General features: G+C 33.7%; 1 protein-coding gene across 2 annotated transcripts in view; it reads right to left on the minus strand.

Moving 5' to 3' along the window:
* The window catches only part of CSMD3 (CUB and Sushi multiple domains 3), a 1,079,985-nt gene that overhangs the window by 710,656 nt on the left and 348,277 nt on the right, over positions 1-21,052 (minus strand). For both annotated transcript variants that reach the window (XM_030875636.2, XM_030875634.2), the window contains exon 6: positions 16,722-16,834. In XM_030875636.2, the coding sequence (XP_030731496.1) occupies positions 16,722-16,834 (113 nt within the window). The remainder of the gene's footprint in view (positions 1-16,721; positions 16,835-21,052) is intronic.

A 21,052-nucleotide genomic window follows, 5' to 3' on the forward strand; every position in this document is an offset into this window, starting at 1 on the left:
AACTTAGCCAAAAAAGAGAATGATGATTATATAATCCATCTCCTTCAGTTTCTTTATGAGCAAATTAAGACTCAAAGATATTCAGCAAATTTTCTACAGTTAACATACATTATACACTGTATAATATACCATTATACAGTGACATAACTGGGATTCCAATACATAACTTTAGATCTTCAGCTTAATATCAGTGCCTCTCCAAATTTCTCTTATTGAAAACAAAGAAATTTTATGTGCATAGCCTTCTATTTACCTCAGATCCATCCTAGACTCCAGAAATTCCCAACTACTGGCTGATTTTGTATTATCTATTCCTTGTTGGCTTTTCATGTTTAGTTTATGAGCTACACAAATCATAGGAGTTCAACTGCGGTGTGAGAAATAGATTATTGGGAGAGAAAATTTTTACAACTAAAAGAAGATGCAAATCATATGTAAAAATAGTATACTGTAGAAAAATTAATAAACAGAAACTTCAATTAAAGGGGTTGTGGGAATTCCCCAGTGGTTAGGACTCCGTGTCTTCACTGCTGAGGGCCCAGGTTCGATCCCTGATTGGGGAACTAAAATCCCACAAGCTGGCGGTGTGGTCAAAAATTTTAAAAATTTAAAAAATGAAACAGTTGGGAGATGAGAAGAGGGCACTCTCATGCCCTGCAAGATAGCAGAGCCCAGCAGGAAGAAGAAAGATTCCTCTTCTTTCCTGGAAAGGACTCAGCCAATGAAAAGCCATGGATGGACACTCTGTTTACTGTATCTCCTCCAACTTCTTTTCCCCCCTATACAAAAGGTCTTCCCTTGCCATGTAGGGACTTGCATATGGTTCTCCAAGACTGCAGACCCCTAACCCTAATTGCAATTCTCTGCTGATCTCAGACCCATCTTTGCTGGAGAAATATCTGGCAGTCTATTTGCTTTAGATCAATGATACAAAGTACTGAAAAAGATAAATATAGTTTCCATTGGCTATTAAACAGTCTGACAAGGTAAAAGTTTGATTTCAGCAAGTGTGTAAACATTTCCATATATATGTATGTGTATGTGTGTGTGGAGTGTGTACTAGGAGGTTAGAATGGGGCTCTTCCTGATTCAGTTTCAATGAATGCATTGATTTAGCGGATATAGAGATATTTAAGTGAATGTATGATAGATTTAACTTCTTATATGAATCATTTTCAAAGGAATTGTAGGATTATCTGTTTTGTGACTCATGTACTCTTCAGACCCAGCAAGGATGTCAAAGGGAGACAGGAGAGAAAGAAATTGATGAAATTGTTTCCTTTAAGAGAGCCCATTTAGATTAGGGCCTTTCTGAAGAACTACCTTCTAGTGCTGGTCTAGTGAGTTGGGCTTCAACGGGATCACTCAGTTATGAAATTTGTTTCATGCAGTTGGCACACAAAAAAGACTGGCACACAAAAAAGACTGTTCATCTCTGAGAAAGCTAAAGTCAAATTCACACAGTAATAAGCTAAAACTGACATCTGTTGAGGAAATCTTAGAGGGTAAAAGAGAAGAAAAAGCTTCTGTGTTGAGATAAACCTGATCTTTTTGTGTTTCTCAGAGCAAGAATTTGTCTCCTGTTTCACCAAGGATTACAGAGATTCAAAATGGCATCATCTGGGGACCTGTCCAATTAGGCCACATGAGGGGTAAAAAATACCTTAGCACAAGAAGACTGAGGGTATCCAATGGCTGGGGACCAAGTTGGGCAAGTATCCCTTTAGAATACTGATGAATCCCCCAGGGATAAGGAATTTCAGAAGAGAGAGGCCCCCTGAAATCACTGAAATGGCCCCACGACTGCCCATGACAGAGTCAGCCTGAATATTAGGATGAGAGAGGCTGTAGCCCGCTTAGGACTTAGGTCCAGGCCAGTCCCTTTACCTCTTCTCCAGTCTACCTCTGTTTGATCTCAGAAAAACCTAAAACAGCAGCAAGGAAGGAGTTTGGAAGAAGGAAAATATCAAGGTGGAGAGACCAGAACAGCCAATCTCAACATTTCCCTTTCTTTACACAGGTACCTAGCTAGCAAGCCTGGGATGGGAAACAGGGTAAAAAGTTTGGCATTCAATCACACTTACTGTTTTGAGTAATATCTGGGGCTTGGTTTTCTAATTATAGAATTGAAACTGTGTTTCTAGTTTTATGGGCGAAATTATATTCCTTTAAAATTCATGTGTTGAAGTCCTAAACCCCAGTGCCTCAAAATGTTACTGTATTTAGAGATAAGTTATTTAAAGAGTTGGTTAAGTTAAAATTAGTTCTTTATTGTGGGCCTTAATCCAATATGACTGATATTCTTATAAGAAGAGGAAATCTGGACATACAGAAACAGACACAAGTCATGGGCATGCACAGATGAAAGGCCATGTGAGGACACAGCAAGAGGTGACCATCTTTAAGCCAAGAGAATGGCCTCAGAAGAAATCAAACCTACTGACACCTCAATCTTGGGTTTACAGCCTCTAGAATGGTGAGAAATACATTTCTGTTGTTTAAGCCAATTAGTCTGTGGTAACTTGTTACAGCAGCTCTAGCGACCTATTTCACTGGTATAATGTGACAACAGGACCTAACTAGGTTTTCATCCTGGAGGAGATGTATGTTGAGGGTGTCTTTCTTCTATAAAACTGAAATTATTTATTAGCTTTTGTCCATATATATTAGCTTTTGTCCATGAAAACTAGAAGAAATTTGAGGCTCTTCTTAAAACTTAATATGCATTTGTGACACTTTGCTTTTTGTATACAGTTACCACACTTTCTGAAACAATGAATATCTTTATAGGGAAAATGAAACAAACAGAATGTATGAAATCAGGCCCATGGTAGAGAATCAGAACATACTGAATCAGAAATATTCATTCAATTTCTTAAACATGAGGTTAATCTCAATATCTTTGTGGTAGGAAAAGACAAATCTGTGCTACACGTCCGAGAGAGTGAACATATGTTAAAGGGCACCAAAAAAAAAAAAAAAAAGAAAGAAAGAAAGAAAGAAAAGAGAGAAAAAAGAGAAAAAGAAACTGGTTTTCAAATAAATTAATGCTTCTAAAAGTACTAAATAGGAAAAGATGGAATTTTGTTAAATGCTTTTATTTTATGGATTTATTTAAAAGTTCATATGGTAGGGAGAGAAATCATAATTTTAAAAATTAATTATGGACTCTAAAGTTCTGAGATAAGGCAGATATTGGTGGATAATAACAACAAAAAGTTGAGGAAAAATGATAAAAATGACACTATATCATGTTCTCTCATTGTATTTACTGTGATTTTTGAACAGATTTCCTACATTTTTTATAATTGCAGAACACTAACAGCTGCCAAAAGAAGACTGTGGAGGCTGTACAGTCCAATATGGCAGCCACTAGCCACCTGTGGCTTTTGAGCATTTGAAATGTAGCTAGTGAGACTGAAGAACTGAATTTTCACTTGTATTTCATTGTAATTAATTTTAATTTACATTTAGAAATAGGCAGCACAAAATATTTCATCCATTAAATGCAACTTTATTGAATAGGTAGACTACATATTAACTGCTGCATTGTGTAGGATACAGTATTGTAGGCAAAGTATTGGAAGCATACACTAATGTAACATTAAAATGTGTTTATCTGAATATTTAATTCAGACAATAAGAATTATATTGAAGCCTAAGTAAATCATAATTGCTAACAAAGTATTTATTATTTTAAGTATAAGTAAATGTTTCTTCTGGTCTATAAAAAAATCAACTCTTCCCAATGAAAACGTAACAATCAGTATGAGTTGTGCTGTGAGTGTAAAATATGCATTTAGATTTCAGAGACTTAATGACATATTTTGCATTCTGTTTTTCAATTATCATTTTTATGTTGATTAAATGTTGAAATGTTAACATTTTGGACATATTAGTTAAAAATAATTAAAATTAACTTCGTCTGTTTTACTTTTTTATGTGGCTACAAGAAAATGTAAAATTATATATATATATATGTATATGTGTGTGTGTGTATGTATACATAACACTGTGGAGCTAAGCTATCATTGTAGCAACTTTTATGAGTTACTGGCATTGGGAACAGTAAATTAAGCCAAAAATTTTAGAACTAGAAAGAAGTGTATTGTTCCATTATCTAATGGCCTCAGGGTCCTGAGATGTTAAGGAATCCATTCAAGTTCACAGAGATGGGTCTGTACCCAGATTTACCAACTTCCAGTCTAGTGCTCTTTCCAGAACAATACTTGTGTGAAGGAAAATATAGCCCTGGGAATCATAGTTTTTATTGTCATTTCTTATTTAAAAATCTGCTTCAGAAAAGAGTTTACTGGCTTTTTTTTTTTTTTTTTTTTTTTTTTTTGCGGTACGTGGGCCTCTCACTGCTGTGGCCTCTCCCGTTGCGGAGCACAGGCTCCGGACGCCCAGGCTCAGCGGCCATGGCTCACGGGCCCAGCCGCTCCGCGGCATGTGGGATCTTCCCAGACCGGGGCACGAACCCGTGTCTCCTGCATCGGCAGGCGGACTCTCAACCACTGCGCCACCAGGGAAGCCCTACTGGCTTTTTGTTATACTGATAAGCTAGAAAAATAAGTATTTGCTTGGAGGTTTGACAGAAGTACATGACTGCAAAGTCTGGAGGCTCATGTTAGTTATAGAAACTCTAAATGGTACTTGTATTTTTTTGTGGGAAGAGAGCATATAACAATGCAAAATGGTTGTTTCCTTGTTAGACCAATAGTATAATGTTTTAATTTGACCTTTTCCAACAAAAATATATGGGGTATTATGAACTCATTGCCTTTCCTAATAAGGGTTATTATACTTCTTTCATCTTAAGCTGTTTTATAGCTACAGATTTCTTCTCGGATTTTCTAATAACAATCAGTAGTACCTGATCTAATAAAAGGATAAATAAGCCTGTAACAGCAGACTATTTTGTCTGTTTCACCCCATACACATATAGTAACAAGGAATATACTCTGCTGATATTTAACATGTTTAATTCATAAGATGTTTGACTGTTAAATATCTGATATATTTTTACTCTGAGTAATTTTCATTATAATATCTACTGTATTGAAATCTGTATTAATGGATTTTTTTAAAATTAACAACCAACCACTTATATTATGTAATGATATAAATGAGCCTCCAACTAATTACCATGAAAGGTTGGGATATTTTTATTTCACATAATATTCCTATTACTCATAATACACTTGAAATTGCCTTCTAAGTCATTTTTAGTCAAACAATAAAGATGATGATGCTTCTCCTGCTACTGCTGCTATTAGTAATAATAGCTAACATTTTATATAATGCTTACTATCTGTCAGGTACTATTCAAAGTGCTTTACATATGTTAACTAATTTATTAACTGACATTGTTTTATGAACATGTCACTTATAGTCAAGGACAGTCTATTTTCACAAATTCATTTATTTTATTCACTGAATTTGATTCTCAATGAATTTTAGCCTTTTCTAAAAGTAAAAAAATCCATTCTGTGAATTTGCAAATTTGAGTATAACTAAGACTGGAGTTCATAGCGGAATAAGCACAGGCCTTAGAAGCAGAAAGCTCTAAGGGTTGAGACCTGGTTCTGCTAATTCCTAGTATGACATTGGGTTTAACACTATTTTGACAGGGCTGCAGCTAGCTCAAATAGGATGTCGGAATGAATCAGACAAATAAGCCCCTTTCCCTGGGTGATGCAGCATTAGGCAAAGGGCTTAGCCAGAGGTGCACAGCTCCCACTGCCACCTTGCCTGGGTGTCCTTGTGCAAGGCATGTCTGCAAACTTGTCCTAGAGTCTTTGTTTCTTGTTTGATAAAACAGAGATAATGCAATAGATAGATATTGTGAGGATTACATAAAATAATGCATATGCAAATATTTTGTAATTTGTGACACATACATCTGGATGTACAACAGTCAATCATTCTTTCAGCATATACTGGGCATCTATAATATGGTAAACTCTGGGATGCAGAGATAAAAAGATACAGTCACTGTTTTTTGAGAGGTGCAAATTATAAAACCATAAAACAATTCAGAATCTGCTTTCCAGCTTTTATACAGTAGGTAGAATATTTATATCGTCCATGCATTTTAATTTACACAGAGGTGTGCTATTCTTTTAATTGAACAATACATTTTAAAAGGCATCCAATAGTAATAGAGAGTAATAATTTTTGCTACTTGCTGGTCACTTTGAATTTGTCATAAACCAGAAGGTCTGGGGTGATACTGAGAATACTGAGTAACAGCTGGTAGGGACTAGAAACTGAATTGTGAATGTTGAACACAGAAGTATCCAGAAGGTGCCCAGCTATGCCAGCAATTAGCCATTTGCTGTATTATAGGACAATCGAGGGGGTCCTGAAGGAGATACGGCAGTTCAGGAGTCAGGAAGGCAGTGCAGGTACTCTGGGCCTAGTGGGAGTGGCTATTTACCAATCAATACTATTTCAATATTTTAATTATCTGTAGAGCCATAGTGGACTAACACAGTTTTATATCACATAGTTATCACGTGTCCATTCTAACGGAAAACTACTCTGCATCCTTGAGACACAAGTCTGAAAGCTTTCCTGGACCATGCATTCTCCTTCACTCCCCACATGCACTCACATTTTCTTAATTATAATACTTCAGAAATTATTTTTCTCTTAGTGGAATATTTACTCATCATTTACATACTAGACAAAAAACTCTCTTAATTCAGGGATTGTGTAATATCAGAGCCTAGTGCAGTGTCTGGTACAGAGTAAGTGCTCAGTAATATTTTTGTTGAACAAAATCGGATGGATAGGTAAATAAACAAATAAATAAATGTGCTATAATACATGTCTAATGGGAGCTTTAATTTAAAAAATCATTTTAGTTTAATTAAACAACATTAGCAATTGGCCTGCCTTATTTATAACAAGTTAATTAAATAACTGAAGAAAAGAACAGGCTAAGTAATGGTAAATTTATTGACAGATAAAGTCAATCCTTTCTATCATAACTTATAGGATCATTTCCCAAAATGTGTCCCGAGGAGTCATAGTTCCAAAATATGCTAAAAGGGCTTATCTGCTTAAATAAAATAATTCAGTTTAAATTTGTTTAACCCAGTGCTTCCAAAGCATTTTGGGCCACAAAATTGGCTGATCTGCTTTGTCATACAGCAGAAACTAACAAACCATTGTAAAGCAATTATACTCTAATAAAGATGTTAAAAAAAAAAAAATTGACCTCTGCATAACTATTACCATACAACTCTAAACTTCAGGAAAATCCTAGGTTAATAATATCTTTGTCATTTAAACAAACTTTTCCTAAATTGCCTTTAGCTATTTCTGGGTATCTTTGAATTTGAATTTAAGAGTCTAGGGATTTTAATTTCATGATGTCATTTTCAAATGGCATGGTAAAACTGCCTATGAAATAAATGTAATAATTAAAGTCTATAGGCTTATTGTCTCAAACTCCATTTTCATACCAATATGGAGGAATCAATCACATACAGTGTTTTTGACTACTTGTACCTGCTGTGCTTGATTGAAGCCCTTTGGAAGTCATTTTGAGCAATTATTGAATCATTACTAAAAATAAAATTACTTGATCAATATATTTGTCATCTCAACAGAATTATAAGACAGTGAATTTTGTTTATTAAACACTAATTCATCAATTATTTTTTGTTATGTGCTATTCTTTAGGTGATGTAACAAAACTGCCCTCACTAGAGATAGTAAATGTGAACATTTAAGACTCCTTATTGTGAGTAAAACCCTATCATATATATTCATATACAAATGAATGCTAAATGGAATAGTATTGAATCACCATGAGGTACCACCATAAAAGAATGGCAAAAAAAGAAAAAACTAATAAAACAATGGCAATTTTTTGTAATACTTCATGTTAATTTTTTGTATACTTGAAAATATAAGAAATTCATACAAGTAGAGACTAAAAAAGTATTATTCATTAATTCATTACATTATAGTAATTTAAAGTATTGGATAGAAATCACATTAACTGAAAGGAAAGTGCTAACCCAAAGTTAGTTGGGATAATGAAGACAGTAAATATTGTAGACAATGTATTTAAAAAAATAACTGCAGCTGTAAATGTTCAATAATGTTGAACATTATTAAATCAATACAGAATAGATTTTAGGCTTATGTAGGAAACATAATATGTATATTTCCTTGAGGATATCAGTTTCTCACTTAATAAAAGGTAGGATGTTTTGAACATCTTAAACATTTGTTTTTCTTGTTACTATTAATCTTGATTCTGTGGACTTCCCTTATTCTTTGATTACCTTGGATTCCTCTAATTTGGGAGAGTTCTTGTACAACCTTGACTGAAAATTACATTTTTTAAAGTCCAACCCAGATATTAATCTTGAGAGTCATGCTATATTGAGAGAGATTATGGAATATAAATTTCAAACAGTTCCTTTTTCAGATCAAAAGGCAAGCCTGGAAGACTAAGTTAATAGAGCTTTACAAAAAGTCATGATTAGTGAAAACTCAGGACATGACAAGAGAAAAGTTCTCCCACCATCTGATAGTAACGAGAAGTCTAAGCTGCACCTTCATATAAAAACTCTCATGGAGGTTTTAGGTTAGTGAGGGACAGTACAAACTTTTATATAGATTTGTTAAACCCCATTTGCTAAAGGAATTAATTCTGAAGTCTTACAGCATTGATTTATGGAAAAATGTAAGCACCTTAAATACATACCCACATTCAGTAGAGCATCAAGAATAATATATGTCCAAGATGGTAGTTTTGCATTTTGTTGAAGGATGGGTTTTGGGTGGCAGGCACATATGAGTGAGTTAACAGAGAGCCAGGAACCTGTCATGGGGCTATGATGGTAAGAGAAAAATAAAATTTATTGTAGAATATGTGGTTTAAAGAGTTCTAGCTAAAGAGTGAATGGAAGACCCAGCAAAAAGTATCATGGAGTCGAGTCAGAAAGGTGCACCACTGACGATGCTAAAACTGCAAACTATAAGTTGCCTTGTGGACACCAGCAGTGATGTCTACAGGATTCTCAGGTACCAAGAAATGGTGTCTCCACTGAAACCAGCTAATTTTCATGAATGAGAACAACGGTTTACATATAACTAGTAGGTTTCACCCCATTACTATTAGGCCTCATAGAATATCACTTATAACTAGAAGCTTTCTTTAAAAAGGGAGGAGGTGACCTAAGCCCTGAAAGTTTGAACGTTTGCCCCAAGGAAGCTAAGTTAACACAAAAGAGACTTTTATCCCAGAAGAGACTGTCAAATTTTAAGTTTATTCCATCACCAGTAGGCATGTGTGATCCAAATTAAAATAATAAACAAAAATATTTTTTTTCAGTTTTATATTCATCAAGTACTACATTTTAAACCTACTAGATGTTTTAAATGATCTATATTAAAACTGGATATTTGATCAATTATCTCCTGTTAATAGTAGTTGCTGTATTTGAAGAAAGTAATCTAAATCACATTTATTTTACTAAGATATTTCTTGATTTTCACAAATTCCATGAGATTTTAAAATAAGGTTAATATAATTTGCCTTTCACTTTTTAAGATATAGCAATAATGGGTTTATATATATTAATTAAACACATTAAGAAAGAACACTTAGCAAATGTAAGCATTATAGACCTTTTTTTAAGTAACAATCTATAATATTTTCCTTTTTGACTATAAGTCAGAGTCCCTCAAGTATCAAGGTTATGGAGACTGATTCAATTCCTCAGAAAATAATGAAATTTTTATAACAGAATCTCAATCCACTATTTAATATGTTGATTTATGTGACTATTTCTTTACATACTTCAAATTTCATTTGAAATGAAATGATAACTACCCAGTTACTGTTAAACATATCCACAATTTACGAACAAAATTTTGGGCTGGGAGATATATAAGACTGGAAAATAAATTTTAAGGATTGGAATGAAAATATAAATATAGTTAGCTATGGAAGAATTTAATTCTAACATCATTATCAACTAATATGATAAAAGGCCTTAAATTTTATATTGGCACAACTATGAAATATACATTTACATCACACAAGAAAATGCTATCAAAGAGTTTTTTTTTTTTTTCCTGGTAGCTACCCTATTTATTTATTTATTCATTTTTTTAACATCTTTATTGGAGTATAATTGCTTTACAATGGTGTGTTAGTTTCTACTGTATAACAAAGTGAACCGGCTATACATATAGATATATCCTCATATCTCCTCCCTCTTGTGTCTCCCTCCTACCCTCCCTATCCCACCCCTCTAGGTGGTCACAAAGCACCGAGCTGATCTCCCTGTGCTATGTGGCTGCTTCCCACTAGCTATCTATTTTACATTTGGTAGTGTATATATGTCCATGCTACTCTCTCACTTCGTCCCAGCTTACCCTTCCCCCACTCCATGTCCTCAAGTCTATTCTCTACATCTGCATCTTTATTCCTGCCCTGCCCCTAGGTTCATCAGAACCATATTTTTTTAGATTCCATATATATGTGTTAGCATATGGTATTTGTTTTTCTTTCTGACTTACTTCACTCTGTATGACAGAGTCTATCACTTCACACCGGTCAGAATGGCCATCATCAAAAAATCTGCAAACAATAAATGCTGGAGAGGGTGTGGAGAAAAGGGAACCCTCATGCACAGTTGGTGGGAATGTAAATTGATACAGCCACTATGGAGAATAGTATGGAGGTTCCTTAAAAAACTAAAAATATCAGGGAGTTTTTAATGGTTGCTTTAGATAGACCAATCGTTACTCTTAGACCATTTTGATTACTAAATATCTTCTTTTAATTATCTCTATCGGTTGTGTAGACATTATACTAGTTAAGTTGATGAATCTCATAGACCAGATAGATTTATAAAGACAAAAGTAAAAGAAGTTATTTTTTTTTAATCCCACAAAAATGTTTAAGTATTTCAAGATAAAGTAATTATTTAGCATTAAAGGAGACTTAAAGATAAAAAGGTTATATTGTTATTAAAATCAAAAGGAAATAAAGTACAAGATTAGGAATTATTTTCAAACACTACAGGCCAATAGAACTCAACCTCCTATCCTCTTAAAACTCAGTAAATGAAAATAACTAGCTTACTTTATAAGCTTAAAATACTGCAGTTTGTCCATGTATGAAAAGGGGATTATTTTGAGATAAGGATTCAAATTTGCTTATGAATTTTCCCCCAAAATGTACTCAATTAAAATTTAAATAATAGGGACTTCCCTGGTGGTGCAGTGGTCAAGAATAATCCTGCCAATGCAGGGGACACGGGTTCGATCCCTGGTCCGGGAAGATCCCACATACCTCAGAGCAACTAGGCCCGTGCGCCACAAATACTGAGCCTGTGCTCTAGAGTCCGTGTCCCACAGCTACTGAGCCCACGTGCCTAGAGCCTGTGCTCTGCAACAAGAGAAGCCACTGCAATGAGAAGACTGCACGCCACAATGAAGAGTAGCCCCCGTTCGCTGCAACTAGAGAAAGCCCGTGCACAGCAACGAAGACCCAACGCAGCCATAATTAATTAATTAATTAATTAAAAAAATAATAATACCTTCTATTATATATATGCATATATTCACTGAATATTTCTTAAACTGTGCTGACAAAGCTGTGTCCACTGTCTTTATCAGAAATAGCCCATTGGGCCATGTGCTACATTCCCATGAAAGTAAACTATACCTAAACTGTCCAAACCAAAAAGTTTGATCTTCTCTTATTATATCACACTCCCACCTACAACTGTGAAATCATAAACATGACTCACATTGATAGTTATAAAATTACAGGAGAGATTTCATGATTAGATAGTGAAATATGATTCCCTCCCTTTTTTTAAACAATGTAAATATGAGGTACAATAAGAAACAAAATGGTGTCTAAACAAAATTAGAAAAAACTGTAATTAAACAGATTGCTTTGATGCTGTGCTCTATTTTTAAACTTGGATTTTATTTGTGATTTTTAAAATTCTGCTATACAGAGGAAACTGTTTCTCAGTTACAGTTCTAACAAAAATCCTATTTTAAATTTCGGTTCTAAGGATAAGTGCTTTTTTCCTGGAGAAATATGGACACCCTCATTTGTGACAGTGAGAAATACAAAACCTAACATTTTCCTTTTTTTTTTTTTTTTTTTTGTGGTATGCGGGCCTCTCACTGTTGTGGCCTCTCCCGTTGCAGAGCACAGGCTCCGGACGCGCAGGCTCAGCGGCCATGGCTCACGGGCCCAGCCGCCCCGCGGCATGTGGGATCTTCCCGGACCGGGGCACGAACCCGTGTCCCCTGCGTCGGCATGCGGACTCTCAACCACTGCACCACCAGGGAAGCCCACATTTTCCTTTTAATTGTGATTCCTGGATTTAAATGTTATGTTTGGTCACAATTTTTTAACTATTTGTACCTCATTGTTAGACAGTGTGTTTCTCACTCATTGCATATGGTTGATTGTCTCTTTCATAAAACAGCATCTTTACTGACTGCATGTCTGAATTTTACTATAAGAAATCTTAATGCCTTTTGATTTGCACAACAATAACATGTCTAGCCACTGTGACTATTTTTACTCTTTGGGAAACCAAGGCTCAAGACAACTTAGACAGCAGTTAGTAACTTCGCAGTTCAACGCTCATCTTCTGACCCCCAAATCCTATTCTTTCCCACTATATTACGTTGCATCCCTGATAATCTTATTTATTTTTGTTCAGTAACAGTGCACACACGTTTATGTCAAAACATTTCCAACTGTAAAAAACAGAGTAACTAGTCTGAAGTTATTTCCCACTTAAATTATGTGCGTCTAAAATGTCAAGCAAGGGCCTCTGTGTAACTGGGGTTTATGACAGTGAATTTTCAATACGATTTGAAAGTTTTGTCCATTAAATGTTTTTCTTACCAAAAAGAGGCACAGCTGATCCCAAAATGATAATCTCTTTTAGACCCTATATGAAATATTTTTCTACATAAATTGAAAATACACTGTATTACTATTGACATACCTTTGTTAAATTGCAACTGTCTCTAAAATGTTAACCTGCATAAGAATCATATCAACAAAATTATGAAAGATAAGAGAAAAATCAAAATGTGATAAAATCTATAAGGATTTAGAAAGCTTAATCTATAATATAGGAAAATTCATATACTTAGATATTTGGAATCAATTAAATGCTGTAATTCCTAAACTTACATGTCAAAAACAATTTTATAAATAACTACAGCTGTAGTATCTTTGCACATTAAAAATGTATGATATGCTGAATAACTTAAAATGAAAAATGTAATAATTTTCACACTTGAATAACTGATCTTTATGGATAAAAATAATACTTTTTAATAAACATGATCTAAAGGTAAAATTTTCTCTATTGGACAGTTGTCATCTGAAAATCTCCTTCCAATTTAGAAATTAAGAAAACTTGATCAATTATTCATGTAAATGGAAAATAATAGATTTTAGGTTTATAATAAAGATCAAGTGACAATAATATAGGGATTTCAATAAATAGGGAACTTCCAAATACCACAATTAATGAAAAGTTATACTATTTATGTGTGAAGTAGCACTATTCAAGTTCTCATTAGAAGAGACTTAATGGAACTTGAATGTAGGAATCTTATTTAAAATCAAAGACTAATATAGTAAAATGACATTGAAGTGATTTTCTTTGGGGGAGAATTGAAAAATTTTAAAGCATAGAAGAGATAAGAATAGAGTTTTAAAAGAAGAGATTTCCAGTATAAATAAACTTGGTGGGGGCAGGAGCTGCTTTATTTATTTTAGATACATGTGAATATTTTCAATGTGGGATCTGGGGGAGGGAAAACATATTCTGTATCAAAGTCATTTCATTTAAATCATGATTTTTCTCAGTACTTTTGAGTCAGAACATACTATATTTGTTAATGTGTTATCCTCAACCTCTACTTAACCTGATTTAAGTTATTATATCTAAAAAAATAAGCCAGCCTATAACACAACTGAAAGGAGGTCCTACGGAGGAAAGCATGTTGCTGTGTCTATGTGCCTACTCCATCAATTAAGGATCAATTAAGGGACAAGCCATAAAAAATAGCTAATGGTATTTAGGAATCCTTAGGAGTTTTCAGTTAATTTTCACGGTATTTTATAAAGAATACAGATTAAACAGAAATGCTATGGGGAAAGTCATCAATCTTTGGAAACTCAGAACATTAAAAATGAACTCAAAAGACTAGATAAATCAATAATAATTACTGAGTACTCAATAAGTATTTGAGTTATTAGGAAGCTGTGCTACATGGAGACTTGGCTGTGACTTTTGAATAGTATATTCTACAAAATTTTCTATCTTGAATTAGTTATAATTTAGACACCACTGAAATTATATGGTAGCATAGAACAATCTAAAAAGCAGGATTATCATCAGTTCATGCCAGGGCATGTATTCAGCATGTCAGAATTATGAATTTTATAGCTATTTAAGTTAGCCTAGTAGAGTTTTTGTTAATCAAATTTCTTTGCTTATAGTTTCAAGAACTGCTTTTCCAACTGAGCTTATGTTTAGGTAAAATATTATTTGGAGATAATGCAATTAGAGAAATCAAGCCTGAATCTGGCAAGTTTCGAAAGGATACAGTGCAAAGGTGTGTTTTTATATTAAAACTTTTCCTTGATTTTATTATAAAATTATAGCTTACACTTTCTCAGGCCACTTTATTCCCTCTACAGTGTGAAGATACAGATTACACCAAAAATTATCCTCTTTTGAGCTCCTTTTCCTGCTGAAAATAGAAATAATTCATACCCCATAAAACACTTCCTTTCTATTTTACTACAGTAAATTCATTGATATGTTATTCTTCAGTGCTAAAACCAGACAGGCAATGCAGGAAAATCAAACTGCATCTTGAAAATACTATAAAAGTCAATTTAAGATTAGTGAGTAGAATACTGAAAATGATAACTAAGCACACAAATCTACTAGCAGCTTTGTACTACTGTCTTATAATGCAAAACAACCTATATCTAAAGATACCAGTTTCAAAAAACCATACTGCATAAAACAAACAAAATACCATTTTATTTTTTTAAGATAAGAGACCTATGTTTGTTTTTTTCTCTCCAGGCTGTACATTTAAATATAAAATAAGTGCTACTTTATTTCTATTCAGATAAAGAGTAGAAGACATCTTACTGAAAGATTCCATGAATCAAACAGAAAGGATCACCACATGAGTCAAAGATGATAGTCTTTTGAATTTCTGCCATGCCATCTGCCTTAATTCATTGAAGAGGGAATCAGAGCCATAAAATTATGTGAGTGGAAAACTCCACAAGGAAAGGGGTGAACCCAGAGATAAAGAGGCTCTACAACAGCTAATTATTTTCAATAAAAATTCCTATTTTTGAACTACACAAAAATTTTAGAAATTTAAATGGAAACTCAGTAAAATATAATTGCAAATTTAAAAGTGACACTGGTTGAAACTGGTAAGATTCGAGTTACTATGCCCAGTTATTTTTAATAAAATAAAGGAAAATAAATTTCTTTATAAACATTTTACTTTTAAAATATAATGTTTTATGATGATAACAGATATGATAGACAATATATTCTATCATGAGAGATGTTAATACAATGCACAGCTTTAAAAGCAAATTTGCATTCATTTTTCCATTCGAATTAACTACTTTACAAATAGAAATTATAGGTTTTTCTACAGTGGACTTTGTCTAAAATCTTCACTTTTAAGTTACAATCTTAGGAATTTTTATTACAGTGATACCCAATACAATATTACAAATACAATCACAATAATCTGTTGCTATTACTGTGAGAAACATATCGATAGGGCATCTGTAGAAAGGTTACTGGTCTCCAAAGTATAAATTGTTGAAATTTGTATTCCAGAAAACAATATGTAGTCTAATACTATTTTAGGTATTAACTATAAGCTGCCTAAAGTCATCATATTCAATTTACAAAGTGCTTCAGCTGAAGATTATTAAAAAGGAAAGCACTAAAAAAAAACATAAATGGAAATATTTAACTGTGGCAATATTCACTATTCTCTGAACAGTAGCTAATATACTGCTAAGAATGAAATGAATTATTAACACAAGTAGTCTGAGAATAAGTGCACCAAACCCACATAATATTACTAAACATTGTAGAACCTACATTTTTATTAATACTCCATCTTCATAATAATCAAATTCTAAACAAAGAGTTTTTTCAAGTTAATATATCAAATACTATATCTCACTTATTCAAAACTTATACCTGTAAATAATAATACTAACGAAGTTAATGAAAGTAACATTTGCAAAAACACTGTATATGGAAATGGATTTCAACTGATGAAGAGCCTATTTACAACTGCAGTTTTCTGCAGTGTTTTGTGGTACATATTTAGGTAGTATGTTCAACTACTGAAGCACTTTATTAAAGGTAAATATTACACCTATTACACATTACCTTTTAGAGGTTAACAATATTCTTTATTCTGGACAGTGTACTACAAAACTCAACTAACTTTTATACTGTAATTTAGTTATGATCACAATATTGCCTCAGCAAGAAAATGACCATTTTTGCTTATTCAAATTACCATGGGGTAATGCCAAAGATATTTTGCCTCTATGATAAAATGCAGTTGTGTATACCAAAATCATTTTACACATCAAAAGAGGCAGAGGTATTCATTAAATATACCTTGATATGGAGCACTAAATCCACGGTATCGGTGATTGCTGTCTGTAACAAAATGCAGTCTGAGCCAGTTTTTGTTGCTGATAATTGGTGGTGGTATATTCATTCCAGATAACCTGAATTACAGAAGACAACAAAAAAAATTTAAAAAGCTTTTAAGTAGTAAACATTTTCACTGAATTGGGACCCCCCAAGATGTCTACTTGTATACAATATTCGTGACTTTTTGCCTTGCTAACTTTTTAAGCACAAGTGAAATAGTTATTTTATGCATAGAGAAGTCAATCATAGAATAGTGTAATTCCAAAATAAGCTATTCCAATCAGCTTGCATATATTAGTAAAATCAACTGTAAACTGCATATAATTTTGATTCTCCAAAAATAGACAATAATAACCATAATGGCTGCTGAGCTGACAGTGCTGGTCACAGCATAACACATGTATGTATCAATACAGTATAGTTACAAAACAGAAAGACTTTAAAGCAATTGATATACTTTTTCTATTTAACATATTTTCAGCATTTCACATTCAATGGAAGATTTCACAGTTTCAATTCATAGAACAAGCACTATTTTAATGTAATTGCACAATATTGTACATTTAATGATTAGCTCTCATTATAATGCATACTTCTATAAGGCTCTGGAGGTCTGCTCCAACTGATAGATAGAAAACAGACTGTACTTTGGATATATAGTCACCACATATCTAGTCACAAAGGTAGCACTACATAATCTCCTTAAAGCAAAAATTTTAAACTATGCCCCAGATACTGGTCACAATTAGTAGATGAAATAACTCTCTTGCTCTCTAATCTTTTGAAGATTTCCAGCAAAGTAGTTTTGCTGATTTAATTCAACAAAGGAATACCACCCCTACATACCTAACAATTTCAATACTAGGTGTGTGTTATAAAGCCAAGGTAAAATACTCTCAAAAGACTATTACATCATGAAAGACAATTTTAGAATAAGGTTTCCTAATAACCAGTATATGACATATCTTTCCCGTTCTTCAAAGCTTACACTTTTCTTCATAGGAAGGCAAACTAGACAGCTGGTGTGTGTGTGTGTGTGTGTGTGTGTGTGTGTGTGTGTGTGTGTGTGTGTGTTGGAGGAGGTGATTTCTTCTCTCAGTGCTTGGCAGTCATTCATTCTAGGGGACAGGTAGGGGAGATTGGAATATCCATCCTTGCACATGTAATCAGCAGGTGTAGACACAGTGATGCAAAAACCCTTTATCTTACATTCTCCTCCTTTATTTCCTAAAACTCACTTTTCCTAGGATATTTGGGAGCTAGCCATCACTTTTAGTAGATGACCACCTGCCATAGCATAAAAATATGAATTCACATTTATTTTATCATTGTGCCCATGAATGAATAGAATGGGCTTGGCAACATTACTGTGTAATCCAATTTTTTTGGATTCTAACATGAACAAGTTGGGTTCTATCCCGTATAGTTCTCATTTCTCCACCAGCTTTGGAATGAATTTTCTTTAATTTTTCCCCATCAATGCCTTATTTCCTCTCTTCATAGGGGTGACTGTTTACTAGTCAAGCCGGCTGTTTTTTTCATATCTGAATTGAGTAAAGACAGACATATAACATACCTGTATAATTTTAAAACTCATGTTTTAAAAATTTACTTCATTACTTTCAGAAAATGCAGTTATCCAGGTTATCTTTACTTTTGTTTGCTTGTTGGTTGGTTTGGTTCAGACAGCAATTCAATGAAAAAAAAAACAAAACTTGGATTTGGTACAATTATATTTGCAGTACAGTAGCATGTTTTATGCCAGATTTTGATTTACAATTTGATTCTCTTCAATTCCCCGATTCAAGGAGCATAAACATCCATTAGGAAAAGTTTAAATTATTTCTGACAGGCTGCACACATTTCTAAATGTAATGAGAGTATAATACATGAATGGTTGTGAAAGACTAAAGAACAGAGTTTGGAGAACGGTCCTTAAAAAATCCAACAGATGAGAAGCAACACAACAAGGACATCACGAAAAGTGTGAGAGGAAAGAAGATGAAACAGACAATGCAAAAGGATAAACTTTCCATCTTTCTCAGGAACATCAAAGATAATTTGAGTAAGAGAGTGTCGTAAAAGCAAGTAATAGCTACTATGGAACTATAGTTTTTAACCTGAATTCACCTTCAGGAATTGAGAAAGATAGAACTGAAGATGTTACAGAAGCAGCAGCTAGGAAACACAATGTACATTAGGTGGAGCAAAAATGGCAATTTAACAGAGGTGGAACTAAGAGGATATTCCTGACAGCCTCAGTGCTTATTCTCATGAAGCATAACTGTAGATAAGTCAAGACAGTGAACTAGAAATAGAAAGCAAGTGCACCAAAGACTCATTTGCCACCAGAGAATGAAAATAGCTTCACTGGTTATAAGGGAATCACACGGACCTTCCTGACTGTGGTAACTTAATATTGCTCACTATTTAAACATGATTTACACAGTATGACTTTGTGGCTTATGGAGCAATCTAGTAAATGAAGTTACATATATCTGCAACACATTTCACATGTTATCAGGAGGTATGAGAAATGGAGGACTAAGATGTGCCAACTAGAAAGATTCCATTAAACTAATTAATTGAGATAATTAATTTCTTAAATACTAAAGGAGATATTTTGTAAATATAAATCACTGTTAATCCTATATGACATTACTATGGTCATTTGAAGGTAGGCAATATGGATTAATTCTAGTATAAAGCCAGTGAGAATCACCCCTTAGTACTGAAAAGATTAAGTATACGCAACAATTATTAATTGAGCACTTACTATATGACAAACACTGATGCTAAGGGTTGGAAATATAATTGTAAACAACACATACAAGATCTGTGGTCTTATAAATAAAGAAGGTAACATAAACAAATGAGCGAGATAATTTCAGAAGGCGGCAAATGATGTACCAAAAAAAAAAAAGAGTAACCTGATAAAGAATGTCTAGAAATGAGGTTTCAATTGGTCTATTACCTTCTCTATTTTACACTCGAAATAGCCATACTCATGATTATATGTCACAAATTACTATACTGGATTTTAGGAGAATTAAATCAATGAAAATAATCATAATGATAAATGTCATAAATCTGTATCCTACAACAGTTATTTGTACCCAAAAAGAGTTTAAGACATGGCTTTTGTGTAATTAATAAATTTGAATGAACACTGTAAATTAACAATGATATAAAATTTCACTGCATATTCAATATAGAATACTGAAAATAATACAGTGTAACTGGCCATAATTAATCTTTGCTAAATTTATTTTTATTTACATCATTTTCCACAGAAATAGTAACTAAATAATAAATTGATATTTAAAAATAATGCAACATTGGGCTTCCCTGGTGGCGCAGTGGTTGAGAGTCCGCCTGCCGATGCAGGGGACAAGGGTTCGTGCCCCGGTCTGGGAAGATCCCACATGTCGCGGAGCGGCTGGGCCCGTGAGCCATGGCCGCTGAGCCTGCGCGTCCGGAGCCTGTGCTCCGCAACGGGAGAGGCCACAGCAGTGAGAGGCCCGCGTACCACAAAAAAAAAAAAAAAAAAAATGCAACGTTTTCTTTTACAGATAGTACATTGGAGAATATGATCATAACCCTTACAAGATTTTTTTAAAAAATCAAGTGTAAGAATCCTGAGAGAACCAGAGGTCTTTACCATTTTTTTCAAAAGTCCCTAGAACTACTATGAACTTACACCTTTGGTTTATAACTCTCTTGACAGGTACTCATTGCTGTCATCTGTTGACTTTGGTTCTCAACTTTCTCAAAATTAGCATTTGCAACAACAGGTGTCATCTTTGGTGGCTCTAACATCTATTTTTCAATCTGTTCAGTTCCCTAAGATCAGTCAAATCTAATGATCTGTTTTACCTCATCTTTAGTACCTATAGACAGTCAAACCTAAACCCATGACTTTTCAAATAATCACCTGCCTGACTCCTGTCATAGAGTATTCTGCCTATGCTTTCCTCTTAAGAGTTTTATAGTGCCTGGCCTTACATTTAGGTCTTTAAACCATTTTGAGTTTACTTTTGTGTATGGTGTTAGGGAGTGTTCTAATTTCATTCTTTTACATGTAGCTGTCCAGTTTTCCCAGCACCACTTTTTGAAGAAGCTCTCTATTCTCCATTGTACATTATTTCCTCCTTTATCAAATCTGAGATGACCATATGTGCATGGGTTTATCTATGGGTTTTCTATCCTGTTCCATTGATCTATATTTCTGTTTTTGTGGCAGTACCATATTGTCTTGACTACTATAGATTTGTAGTATAGTTTGAAGTCTG

The sequence above is a fragment of the Globicephala melas genome, chromosome 17, assembly GCF_963455315.2.
Source record: "Globicephala melas chromosome 17, mGloMel1.2, whole genome shotgun sequence".
Classification (NCBI taxonomy): domain Eukaryota; kingdom Metazoa; phylum Chordata; class Mammalia; order Artiodactyla; family Delphinidae; genus Globicephala; species Globicephala melas.